The following is a 13,650-nucleotide window of genomic DNA, read 5'->3' on the forward strand; positions in this document are numbered from 1 at the left end:
AAACCAAAATACTCGTAATAGGTAAACAACAGCATATAAAACCGTCTATATATGTAAATAATACCAAACTTGAGCAAGTTGATAAAATCGTTTACCTTGGACAGCAATTAAATTGTAACGTAGAAAGTCACGGAGAAATTAGATCTAGGATAGAGCAGGCTAGAGCGGCTTTTAGAAGGATCTCCAAGGTGTCATGTAACAGAGACCTAGAATTGGCATTGAGGATCCCCCTCGTGGCATGTGGGACGATCCGGGATACTTCGTTGCTACGTGTTCTCGGTCTTACTTTATGGTGTCGAGTCCTGGACTGTGAATAAAATCGATCTAAATCGCCTTAAGGCTTTCCAAATGTGGTGTTATAGAAGAATTTTAAAATTTTCCTGGGTGGAGAAGATTCGAAACTCCACAATACTAGAATGTCTCAGCAAGACTACTGAGATACTGAGATCATAAAAAGCATCAAGCAGAGAGAGCTGGAGTATTTCGGACATGTAAGGAGAGAAACTCCACAATACTAGAACGTCTCAGCAAGACTACTGAGATCATAAAAAGCATCAAGCAGAGAGAGCTGGAGTATTTCGGACATGTAATGAGAGTTCCCAAATATAGGTTACGACAAAATATCATGCAAGGAAAAATAGCAAGCAAACGCAGTCCAGGACGAAGGAGAACCTCATGGTTGAAGAACTTGCGAGATTGGTATGGTGTTGATACAAGCATGCTATTTAGGGTGGCAGTGAATAAAATTAGGATAGCTATGATTGTAACCAACGTTCTGAAAGGACATGGTACATGAAGAAGAAGTTACTCTCCCGCATGTCTCATTTAGCGCGGTATTAACTTGTTTGGTGTAGGCAGATCTGCCCCAAACGGAGCACGCATATTCAGCAGTTGAGAAACACAGTATTCAGCAGTTTATTCATTATAATATTATCGATAAAATACATATTTATGGAGATATTTGCAAAAAACTGTTGAAAATCGTGAGAAAATGCCGAATTTTCAATTGCCAATAACTTGAAAAGTATTAGGTTTTTGAAAAAACTTTATTGAAATTAGGTCTTCGGGTAAGAATTCGGGTAATATCAATTTTGAAGTTAATGGTAGGATAAGCCTAATTCCAAAATTTCATGTAAATCGGTTCATAGTAAAAAAATTTTGAGCTAAAAAGCTTCAATGAGTGCACTAATTTATAAAATTTAGATTGATGCTGAACAATTCTCAACTGAACTTACAACTAAGGATCAAGTTCCTAAAGTGTTATACATATGATGTGTCCTGTATTATTATACGGATGTAAAACTTGGATTTATGATTATTTATATATTTATTAAACATGACTATAGCCTTGCAAACATTATTCATGACGACGTTCCCGACAAAACAGATGTTAAAGATGCTCTCTTACACGAAAAAATCTTTAATTCTAGTCCGCGACGTTCTGACACCTCTCAGTACGTTTCGGCGCATGACACGTACAAATTTGAGGCATACGCACTTCAGAACTGTTTATTTTGCCGCATACCGTATGATGAACAAATTAAGAGCCTTTGAGATGTGGTCATATCGCAGAATGCTTAAAATATCATGGTTTCAACGCATTTCAAGCATAGAAGTCTTAAACAGAATAGGTCCGTACGAAGGTGACTTGATAAGATCATTAAAAATCTAAAACTTTTGAATATACTTGAAAATATACTAAGAATTACTCTTAGTATATTTTAATCAAAGAACAATTTTTGGAAACTAACATTGGCATGGATTCGTGACATTTAATTTTCTTTATAGGCTTTGTTGTAGTTTTTTTTTACAAACACCTACATGTGTAAAACTAATAAAAATGTTATTTTTGATTTTGTTACTATCTTGAATCTGCTCTGCATAATCTAGTAAATAATTTGAAGGTTTTTTGGTTAAAAAAGAATAAGGGGTTTGTTACAATATCTTCAAATTTGGCTCTTGTACAAAGAAAATGCGGATAAAACAGACTAAATCCTCAATATTGTAATGATATTCATTATCTGTAATCTATTCGCTTGTGAAATCGCCCACTTAGATATAATTCTCAGATATGTTGAATTATTGTGTTTTTTTATATCGCCAAATTTAACCAAAATATCTTTAAATTGCACAATGCCGCATTACGAAAAAATTCCCCGAAAAGAATTAGATTAACAGTAATAAAAGTACCTATAACCTATATACAACTTTATGAAAATGTTAATCCTTTAAAATATCCCCCCTTATAAAAATTAAGTATATATACAACATACAACAACTGCCATAATATATTGTGATGACAGAAATATATTTGTTCTCTAAAGCAATTTTCTTCTTCAAAACCAAAATGTTTTCAACTGTTTTCAAAATGTTTTTGTTGGTTGCAGTATTAATATTGGTTACCCTTTCACCATCCAGTGCAGATAATTATAACAAATGTCCAGAAACCAGCCATGAGTAAGTAATGATCAAAATTATTATTTGATAATAATAGGTCTGGATCCCGCGTATGAAAAAAAAGTTGATTAATAGCAAGCTGAAAATTTGTTAATAGCTTAAGGGTGTCTACTCGGATAAACTTTGATATATGGGAACACTGGAACAGGGGCAGTTTTAATTGTGGAACAGGTTTAAAATTTGGAACGATCAGACCACGAAAACGGCACATTTATTTTGTCCGACAGAATAGACTTAAACTCTCCGAAAAGAGATTAAACTCCCATGCAAAAATCAGACTGCTATTTATCACCTGTCACAATTCCTGTCATTTGACATATTCTACAAATTCCACTCATTAAAACGCCCATTTGGTGATAAATAGCAGTATGATTTTTGCATGAGAGTTTAATCTCTGTTCGGAGAGTTTAAGTCTGTTCTGTCGGACAAAACACATGTGCCGTTTTCGTGGTCTGACCGTACCAAATTTTTAACCTGTTCCACAATTAAAACTGCCTCTGTTCCAGTGTTCCCATATATCAAAGGTTTTCCGACTAGACACCCTTAAGCTATTAACAAATTTTCAGCTTGCTATTAATCAACTTTTTTTTCATACGCGGGATCCAGACCTATAATGTTATATTTATATGGAATTAGACACAGTTTGGTTGTAACGAAAACTACATTTATACCTAAAAATACTTGACTTTTCAATTTCCGCTCCGGAAGTCGTTCTCAAAAGTTTAATCAAATATTGTGTTGAAAAATGTGTGGCTAGTTGTTAATTGTTGTTTAAGGTTATGTTACATCAAAAGCAACGAAACTTAAGGTTATAGGTTTCTATGTTCTTCTTCTTCTTCAAGTGACATCTTCACTAGGAAGGTTGGCAATCATCATAGCTATTTTAATTTTTGAGGCAGTAGCTCTAAATAGTTGTTTTGATCTGCATTCAAACCATTCTCTCAGGTCCTTTAGCCATGATATTCATCTTTTTCCCATGCTTCTTCTGCCATCTATATTTTCTTGCATTTTGAGTCGCAGGATGCTATACTTCTCGCCCCGCATCATAATCTGAGATACTGTGGCTGTAATTGTAATTGTACTGTTTCTATGTTGAGTCATATCAATATTAAAATCCCTTTTACCAACATGTTCTGCCTAAGAGTCTTCCCCCAAGTCTTTTCTGGTCTTCCTCTCCAACTCCTTCCAGGAATTTGCACGTTAGCAATTCTTCGTATTGGATGATTATCATCTCTACGTTGAATATGGCCAAATCTTAACCTATGCTGTATCATTTTATCTGTAGTAAGTCCATCTTTAAATAAATATTCCAATTATTCTGTTTTTGTCCTAATAAGTTTTAAACCTTTTTCCTCCAGAGCTTGTCTCCACTGTTCCAGTTTTTGTTCTAAGTCTCTTTCACTATTTCCTATTAACACTACATCACCATCATACATTAAGCACCATGGAATGTTAACCTGTAGTTTCTCTGGTCCAAAACTAATAAGAATAAATAAGGACTAAGCATCGAGCCCACTTTCCCTCTTTCACGTGAAATTTATCAGTCTCTCCTACACGTGTCCTAGCACTGGTCGTTATACTACTTAATACATACAGTGCGTCCATAAAGTAAAGCCTAAATTCATTATCACATCAACAGGTGACTTTGAGGAAAAATCCTGAAACAGGTCGATTTTTATTTTTAAACTACTATTTTTTGGCATATTTATCATACTAGTGACATCATCCATCTGGGCGTGATGACGTAATCGATGATTTTTTTAAATGAGGATAGTGGTCATGTGATAGCTCATTTAAAAGGGAATTCAATTGTCTTTTCAATAATATAAACAATAACATAATTAGCTATACAGGGTGTTCAAAATAATATCTTTTAATTAAATTAATTGGGAAAAAAGAAGAATGTATGCAATTTATTTAATTAAAAATACGTTTTACTGTTGTCGGGTAACAGGAACAAGAATGGTTATTTAACAAATAAATAGTGTTTTTCGCTTAAATTCAATGTTAAAGCTGCCACCCACTAGCACCTTAGCAGTTTAACCATTTCGTTTAAGCGAAAATCAATGTTTATTTTTCAAATAATTTTTTTCTGTTTTCTGACAGCATTAACATGTATTTAGGATTAAATAAATTAAATACATTCATCTTTTTGTGTCAATTAATTTAATTTATAAAACATTTTTTTGGACACCAGGTACAAATATTTATATTAATGTTTATATTATTGAATAAAGAATTGAATACCCTTTCAAATAAGCTATCACATGACCCCTATTCTCATAAAAAAAAATCATCGATTAAGTCATCACGCCCAGATGGATGACGTCACTACTACGATATACATATATGCCAAAAAATCGTAATTTAAAAATAAAAATCTACCTGTTTCGGGATTTTTCCTTAAAATGGCAGGTTTACGAAATAATGAATTTATGCGTTATATTATGGACGCATTGTATATCTTACATGTTCACCAGAGACTCCTTTATTATTGAGTGTCAACCACAAAATCTCTCGAGGATCACTATTATTTGCTTTCTCAAGATTAATGTATACCATATGAGCGTTTGCTTCTTTATTTCTGTATTTTTCCATCATTTGCCTTATAATGAAACTTGCATCTATTGTTGATCTGCACTGCATAATAGCCAAATTGATTATCCGATATTTCGGTTTCTTCACGTATCCGTCTATCAATATATTACTCTATCCCATATTTTCATGGTGTGACTAAGTAGATAGGCCTAGATTATCGTACCAAAAAGAAGTTAAGTAAAGCAAGCTGAAAATTTGTTAATAGCTTAACGGTGTCTAGTCGGACAAACTTTGATGTACGGGAACACTGGAATAAGGGAAGTTGTAATTGTGGAACAGTTTAAAAATTTGGAACGTCAGATTACGGAAACTTCCCATGTATTTTGTCGGACAGAACATCCAACTCATTTGTTACCCTTTGGTGATTAACACCAGTCTGATTTTTGCATGGTAGTTTAAGGAAATGGTAGAGGAAAGTAACAAAATATGGAATAGTGCCCTAATATGGAATTCCTTGATTTCTCCGAAAATATAAGTTGGAAGCGAACTACAAGACCATCCTCTATTTCAGTCGCTCTCTTTATTATCGTATTCACACCTCTGTGTAAGAAGCGCGAACAATGCGTGTCTGACAGGCGCGTTTTGTTTTATCATCCTGCAGAAAATTTCAAAGGCAAATATATTCAACGAGTATTATTGGTTATTATGCATAAATACAGACCTATTATGCTATTGCGTATATAAATAGTACCTTTATTTTGATATTTTATGACCTTCTGTAATTAAAATATTACGACTTGAAAAAATGTTGATACTAGTTTGAACTAATGTACAAATCCAAATATGGACAGTCGTTGGTGCCTGCCTAATTATGGAATAGTGGATTAAGTGTAAGTGGGCTCATTATGATTGTGCTGTTCCAGAGTTTCATACATGGATCTGTGATGTCTGCAAGTGAATTAAGCAACTTCTTTCATTTTTCACAATTTTTTTGTTTAAATTTATTTGATCTCAGATGTGTATGTCTATATTTGTTATCGATATAACATGTTGGTTTATGCCTATATTCCATATATGAGTACCTATTCCATATAAGGTTACTCATTCGGGATTTCGTTTTGTTGTTCGATTTTTTTTGTTAATTAAGATATTTAATAGAAGACTTTTAGTTATTACACAAAAATGTATGACTGATGTGTCAGAACATTAAATTGTTTTTATTTCTATAAAGGTATTATTTTATATCCCCAAAACAAAATGGTGTTCCATAATTGGCGACTTCCCATCAATTGGAAGTTCTGTCCGACAAAATACATGGAACGTTTTTGTAGTCTGGCGTTCCAAATTTTTAAACTGTTTCACAATTAAAACTTCCCCTGTTCCAGTGTTCCCATACATCAAAGTTTGTCCGACTAGACATCGTTAAGCTATTAACAAATTTTCAGATTGCTATTAATCAACTTTTTTTTGGTACGCGGGATCCAGGTCTAAGATTTATAGCCATGTAGTTTGCACATTGTGGTTTCTCTCTTGTTTTTGTAAACAGTTACTAATATACTGCTTCTCCGGTCGTCTGACATTTTTGTCAATTTTATTTGTTACCAGTTTATTTGATGATATTGATAAAAAAAAGTTATAACATTGTCATCTACACTCCAAATTATAGCTTTTTTAATTATGGCATAGCACCATCATCTTATATTGTTAAAAGTGATATACTTTTTTCTAACAATAAAACACTGAAAACGATAGTTTTCTATACTTCCACAAAATTTATTACAACTAAGTAACTACAGCTGTTTCGGCAGAGTGCCTTTCTCAAGTGATATAGTTTACAATGTGTTTGCCTTTTTAAGTCTTTAACTGAAGAGGTTGGGGAGTGGGGAGCTGTTTGTCTCGAGTTGGTCATTCAGAATTGTATCCGTATTTTTCAATTTAATAATTTCCATCGATTCTAAAAAAGATAGCTTAAGGCCTTTATTTTGAATATGCAGAATTGGAAACTCTTCATTGAAAGAATGATGATGATCTAGAAGGTGAAGTGCGTATGTAGAAGTGTCTGTTTTTCTATTGTTGAAAGCCCTTTTGTGTTCTGCTATCCGTTTGTCAAAGGCTCTGTCAGTTTGACCGATGTAAGTTTTCGGACAGTCACCACACGTTAGTTTGTTCACGCCACTCTGTAGTTGCTTTCTCTTTCGGCTTTTATTGTTCTTAATATATTTGCTTAAGTCGTTGTTAGTTCTGAAAGCTGGTGTTATTCCTTTATTTTTTATGTATCTGGCTATTTTTGTTGTTATCTTGCCCGTATATGTGAGATTGTTGAGATAGCAGAAGGTACTGGGTTCTTTCTGTGGTGGTGGATACACTAATTTCATTGCTTTCTTATGGAGGTTTTACTTTAAAATTTTGTTAACTGTTTGTTCGTTATAGCCATTGTTTACTGCTATTTGTTTAATGATGTTTAGTTCTATCTCGAAGTTATTTTTATATATATATATATATATATATATATATATATATATATATATATATATATATATATATATATATATATATATATATATATATATATATATATATATATTTTATTAAAACATACTTTTTTACTTTTAGACGATACCTAATTTACCAGAATACTTTAAAGGGGAGAGTTATCCATGTACGCATTCCAGGAACGGGTTTCTTTCACGCTCCAATCACTTGTCTTCAGGTACCTAATGCTTCTTGTAGTATGTAACCCTGATCTTTATTTTTAATTTCTCCTTTTTTTTAGGTAACCGACATAAATGAGAGTTTTAGTACACCAGTTATAGAAGAAGGTGGATATGGAAAGGAGTATGTAGTTTTACGAATTGACCCAGTTCAATCAGGAGAACAACTGCAGTACGATGTTCAGATTTATGTTGACCAATAATCAAGTTATCTTTAAATAAATTTTTTGGTCTGTATTTCCATTGTTTTATTTTTGAATAACTAACCTAATTGAGTATCGGTGAAAATTATAGACCTCCCCGTGTCTTCTTTTATTCATCATTTGTTTGCTTTGCAAGCAATAGAAACAACGAAATCGTAACCAGAAACTTGATCTCATTCGAAATTTCAAATTGTTTTATTTCTGATTTCATTTTTTTTTATTTTTGAGTTCACAAAAATGAAAATATTACTTATGAATCCAGTAAAAAATCTTAAAAAATACCTTTTATTTATTTGCCTTAACCTTTTAGTGATTCCCCCTTCCAATGAAAAAATATACGTTTAAAATAAGTTCGGAAATGAATAAATTAACTAATTCTGACAAGCTTTTGTTTTATAGAGTTCTTTAACTAAGTCAGTACTTTTCAAATCATTTTCGAGCGAAAATGTTTATTTTTCAACAAGAAAAAAACACGTTTTCAGGTGGTTTTTCGAAATTAACTCTGAAAGTATTTCATCAAAAAAATATTCATATAAAAAATGGTGTATTTTTTAAGTCTATAGACCCAGTAAAAACAAAATAGGAGCTCATGAAACATTCGTCCTTAATCAAGTATTTTCAAATGGGAAATAAGCCATAATTTTACCAAAAAATGATTTTATTCACGTTTCGACACCAAAGTTGGATACCCGACTTGGGTATCGAAACGTTAATAAAATCATCTATTGGTAAAATTGTGGCTTATTTCCGATTTCAAAATACTTTATTGTAAAAATGCCACAAGAAAATAGCTTCAGAACAACAAAACGTCCTTATTCGTCAAATTCCAAATCTAACATGTCAACGTGAAATATCCAATTTTTTTTTAAGTTTGGAAAAATGCACTTATTCAAAATAACTTAAAAGCGACTTACTAGTGATAGGAAAAATCAAGATTAAAAATGTGTAGATTTAACTTTTATAAGTATTTTGGTTTTATCTTCTTTTTCTGCAAGACAAAAATTAGTTAAGATATGGCTGTTCAAAATTTGCATACACTTGTGATTAGTGACTCGTTCAATCATATTCAACTACAACCCTTTCAGATATAAATGGGTGTGAGGGAGTGTGTTTTCCTAGAGTGACTCTAAGGGCCGGTATTTCAACAGCTACTTAAGAATTTGCTTAGCTAAGCCTCTGTCATAAGTTAACGAGAAGCTTAAGCTGGGTGCCGTATTTCCATCATTTCCTTAACTAAACTCGTCCTCAACAGTCAAGTTAATTGGTTTGGTACCTCTGAATACGTCAAAATGCCAGATCTAACTGTTCTGAGGTAAAAGCCACTACTGTTGACATTTAATTTTGTCTTGTCATCTGTGTCAGTCTTATTTTTACTTCACTTAATTGTGTGCACATGGTAAATTTGTTGTTAGCAAGTTGTTAGTGTATTATGTATATGTTACAGTTCAAGTTGATTATCCAGTTGGAGTTGACTCCAACTAGTTGGAGTCAACTCTAACGGCTGGTTTCAGTAAAAGTTGATTATAAATATAAAATGAAGATTTATATTCAACATTTACTAGTAAAAGTAGACTCCAACTAGGAAAAGTATACTCTTCCCAATGCCATTTAGTAAAAGTTGATTCCGGTTCACACAAACAGCCGATTCTAGAAATTACATGTTACTGAATATGTTCAAATAATTAGTCTAGGCTGTATCGTTGCCCCCGTTAGGTAAATTACTCCGATTCGAATTTTTTTGCACAAACTTACTCAAAAAGAGGTCCTTATAACAAATCTACTGGGTGCCAGGCACTACTTGATCGATAAATTGTTTAAACATTTTTTTTAGACAAATTCACAAAAATAATTTTTTCACTTCGAACAATTTTTTTATAGATCATTTGGGTTAGTCTGAGCAAAAAAAGGTATTTCGTGATTTTTCTCTAAAATTGATTGTTGTCGAGTTATACGCGATTTAAAATTTGACAAATGCGAAAATAGCCACTTTCAAGGCTTAGTAACTCGGTTAAAATCCATTATTAATTATTATGAAAGTCAGAAAGTGACCAAATCAAAGTTTATAGCCCCCTCTACAAGATCCAGCAGAAATTTTTGTCACTACAGTAGTCTCTCTCTTTATAACGATTCCCTATATAACGATAATTCCTCTATAACGATCAAAATACTAAACATTGTTTGGTTCGTCATAAGGACAATGTATTAATTCTTTCTCTATACCGATATCGTTCCTTTATAACGATAACTTTTCAATATTCGATGACCTCACTTTTCAAGAAACAACTGATAACCATTTGCGTTTGGCAATAACTAAGATAACTAAACCATGAGAACTTTAAGAATTAAAGATAACACTTAATTGAAACACAGGGAATAACTGAAAAAGCTGTTGCGTAGGTGTAACTTGATAAAAAGTGATTAGTGAGTGATTCATTTTGTGGCTCCAATTTAGCAAAAATTTGGTGGTTCAAATTTCAATCCGATATGCAGGAAGTTGAGTAATACACGCTTTTATCGTCCGGGCCTTAACTGTTTTCACACAGATGTTGTCCTCTATTGACTATTGACGATTTCTAAGTTTCAATTTCGGTTGTATCTCGGTCTGTGAACAGTCAGGATGTTTTCTTAAAAGCATAGAGTACTCTCGGTTAAAGAAAAGTTATCGATAACTCGGGAAATAGAGAAAATTAACACAAGTTATTTAGTACAGTATGATTACTATTACAATAATGATTTTCTTCTCTCTCTCTCTGTATAACAATCTCTCCTTATAACGATGAAAATTCCCGGTTCCTTGCATATCGTTATAGAGAGAGAGGACTGTATTTTATTACTAATCTTTATCTTTAATTGTTAACAATGAGCGCTAGGTGCGTATTAGGCGGCCGTCAATGGTGAGTGCTAAAGAGATACACCATTCCGGCCGTCCAATGGTGATTCTCACTCGCAGTCGCATTGACGGCCGCCTCAATACACGCTTAGCGCTCATTGTTGATAATTAAAAATAATATCTTATTAATGAAATAATGACAAAAATTTCTTCAGAATCTTATAGAGTTAGCTTTAATTTTTGATTTTTTTAGTTTCTGACTTTCATAATATATAATATCGTATGGCATTTTTGCCTTTCGGACAGTTCCGGCGCCAATTACATCTTTAACCCTGTTTCAAGTAACTAGTGTCGATGTACACTAGCCCAGGGGGACCGACGGTGTAACGTGCTCTCCGAGGCACGGTGAGACGGCTCGTGTCATTATTGGAAATGAAAATGGTTTGTCTTTGGCAGGACCGCAAATAATGATTTGTACCACCAGTGGTACATGTACCACAGATTGAGAACCGCTGATTTACATAATATGAGATAGAGTAGATAAAAATTATTTTTGTGAATTTGGTTAACAAAAATTGGTTAAACAATTTTTCGACCGCGGTACCGCGTGACAACCTGTGTATTTGTTATAAGGATTGTTATACGGATGTATTTCTTTGAGTAAGTTTGTGCAAAAAATCGAATCAGAATAATTTACCTAACGGGGGCGACGTTACAGGCTATACTAATAAGTAGTTGAAACGGTCCAAACAAAGAAACGCACACTCATCAAAAATGCACTTGCGATTCTCGTATAATCAACATTTACTGAATCGATCCAGGAAGAGTCAACTCCAACTAGTAAAAGTTGATTTAAATTTTTAAAATCAACTTTTACTGCTCGTTTCAGTTGGAGTTGACTCCAACTAGTTGGAGTCAACTCTAACTGAGAATCAACTTGAACTGTAACATATATATATTTTCTCTGGTTATATTTTTTATTGGTATTTTGCATAATCAATAGATCCATCTTTGTAATTGTGTTTATTGGATTTATATTCCTTAAAATATCAAATTGAAATGTAAGTTAACTTTTGCAAAATAAATATACCAAGCATTGTAGAGAAAAATAATTTTCATATGCCTACACCTTCCAAATGGAGTAAGAATTTTATTTTATTAATCGTTAGTAATACAATAATAAGGCTATTACGCAAAAGTTGGTTTTCAAAATAACTCGAGAATTATTAATCTATAGAAATAACCTCAAAAAAATAGAAAACAAATTTTAAGCAAAGGCTTAAACCAACTCCCGCGCGAGCTTAAAATTATTTGGTTTAAGCCTATGCTTAAGCCTCAAATTGAAGTGGAAATACAGGCATCTAGGCTTAAGCTCAGGCTTAAAGTAATCTTTGGCTTAAGTGCAGTTGGAAATACTGGCCCTAAGGCTTTAAATAAATAAAGGATGGCTCCTTCTGAAAACTAACAACGGCACGTATTTATGATATATTCGTTCGTTTTTTGTCATTTTTTTTCGTTTTTTTTATAAAGAGATCAAGGTAAAATTAATAAAAATGTTCCTTTTAAGAACTTTATTACTTGCTTTTACAAAGTCTTCATAATCTAGTAAATAATTTGTGGAGTTTTGGTTAAAAAATAATAATGTGTTTGGTATATTTTTGAATTTGTTTTCTGTACAAAGGAAATATTGATAAAACAAATTCAGTCCTTAGGATTGTCATGATATTCATTATCTCTAATCTATTCACTTGTAAATTCACCACTTCGATATAATTTTTGATATGTTAACTTATTGTATTTTTTATATCAGCCAAATTAAACAAAATGTATTGTTAATAGTCGAGGAAATGAAACTGAAAAAATGGCAAAACCTCGCAATTATTTCGTCCAGCATCGATTTATAAAAGAATTTGGGATTAGACTCATTTCACCCTCTAGTTCATTTTCTATATTGAGCCGTTGTACGCTTTTGGTTTTTTAAGGGTGAAAACTACCCCTAAAAAACTACTTGTAAAAAATTATAAAACAACATTTTAAACTTTAATATTGTCAACATTTGGTTCTTATTCGTTACATAATGATTGTTTTATGCTTTAAGATATACTATCATAATATTTCAACCATAAAACCACCTTTGTTGGAGCTATATATAAAAAATTACATATCCTAAAAGAATAATTTCGACTTGCATCAATTTACATAAAAATTTGGGATTAGGATTATCTCACCCCGCACTTCATATTCTATAACATGCTTAAGGGCGTCGATTATTTTTAGGAGTGTAAACTACCCCTTATTGTCAAAAATTATATAAAAACATTGTTGTAAAATATGGGTAAATATGGGTAAATTTTAAATATGGGGTAAAATATAGATGGGTAATATGGGTAATATTACCCATAAGGGTAAATAATATGGGTAAAATTTGGTTTTGATTGGCTAAAAATAATGATTGTTCCATGCTTTAGGATATAATATCATAATATTTCAACCCTTAAAAACCAGCCTTAAGAACATTACAATTTTTATAAGAAGATAATTTAATAGATCTATACAGAAAAAAAGTAGAATTAAAGAATTGCAAAAACATTTATTTACACAAAAATACGAATTTACAAATATGTAGAAGTACAAATACAAATGGTTTTTAAGTCATCTCCCAGTATACGAACCCGTTCTGTGGTATTATACATGCATTAAAATGTTCCATAAGCGGACTATTCGAATATTTCGAAAAAAAAAATAGTTTTATAATCATAGCTCCTTCATTTTTGGCGATAAAAAGTTTTTTCAAAAACGATTTTGTAGGATTTTTGAAGAGCGATAAGACTGTGTAAATTAAATTCTCTTAGATCCAGTCTTACTTTTTAATTGGGGTGGGTTTAAAGGACTAGAATAAGGGGGTGTTTGC

The 13,650-nt window shown here is 32.3% G+C and overlaps 1 protein-coding gene across 1 annotated transcript; it reads left to right on the forward strand.

Moving 5' to 3' along the window:
• The first annotated feature begins 2,213 nt into the window (after nucleotides 1-2,213).
• Nucleotides 2,214-7,943, forward strand: LOC114325751 (uncharacterized). Its single transcript, XM_028273886.2, has 3 exons — nucleotides 2,214-2,457; nucleotides 7,609-7,705; nucleotides 7,769-7,943. The coding sequence occupies exons 1-3, from the start codon at nucleotides 2,297-2,299 to the stop codon at nucleotides 7,907-7,909; spliced, it is 399 nt and encodes a 132-aa protein (XP_028129687.1). The 5' UTR covers nucleotides 2,214-2,296; the 3' UTR covers nucleotides 7,910-7,943.
• Nucleotides 7,944-13,650: the final 5,707 nt, after the last annotated feature.

Source organism: Diabrotica virgifera, chromosome 7 (genome assembly GCF_917563875.1).
Source record: "Diabrotica virgifera virgifera chromosome 7, PGI_DIABVI_V3a".
Taxonomy (NCBI): domain Eukaryota; kingdom Metazoa; phylum Arthropoda; class Insecta; order Coleoptera; family Chrysomelidae; genus Diabrotica; species Diabrotica virgifera.

What these genes read in the sequence shown, in the direction of transcription:
- LOC114325751 (XM_028273886.2), top strand. Translation starts at nt 2,297, where the DNA reads ATGACAGAAATATATTTGTTCTCTAAAGCAATTTTCTTCTTCAAAACC. An exon ending in TGTCCAGAAACCAGCCATGA is followed by an intron (nt 2,458 to 7,608) that starts GTAAGTAATGAT and finishes TTTTACTTTTAG; the next exon opens with ACGATACCTAATTTACCAGA. An exon ending in CTCCAATCACTTGTCTTCAG is followed by an intron (nt 7,706 to 7,768) that starts GTACCTAATGCT and finishes CCTTTTTTTTAG; the next exon opens with GTAACCGACATAAATGAGAG.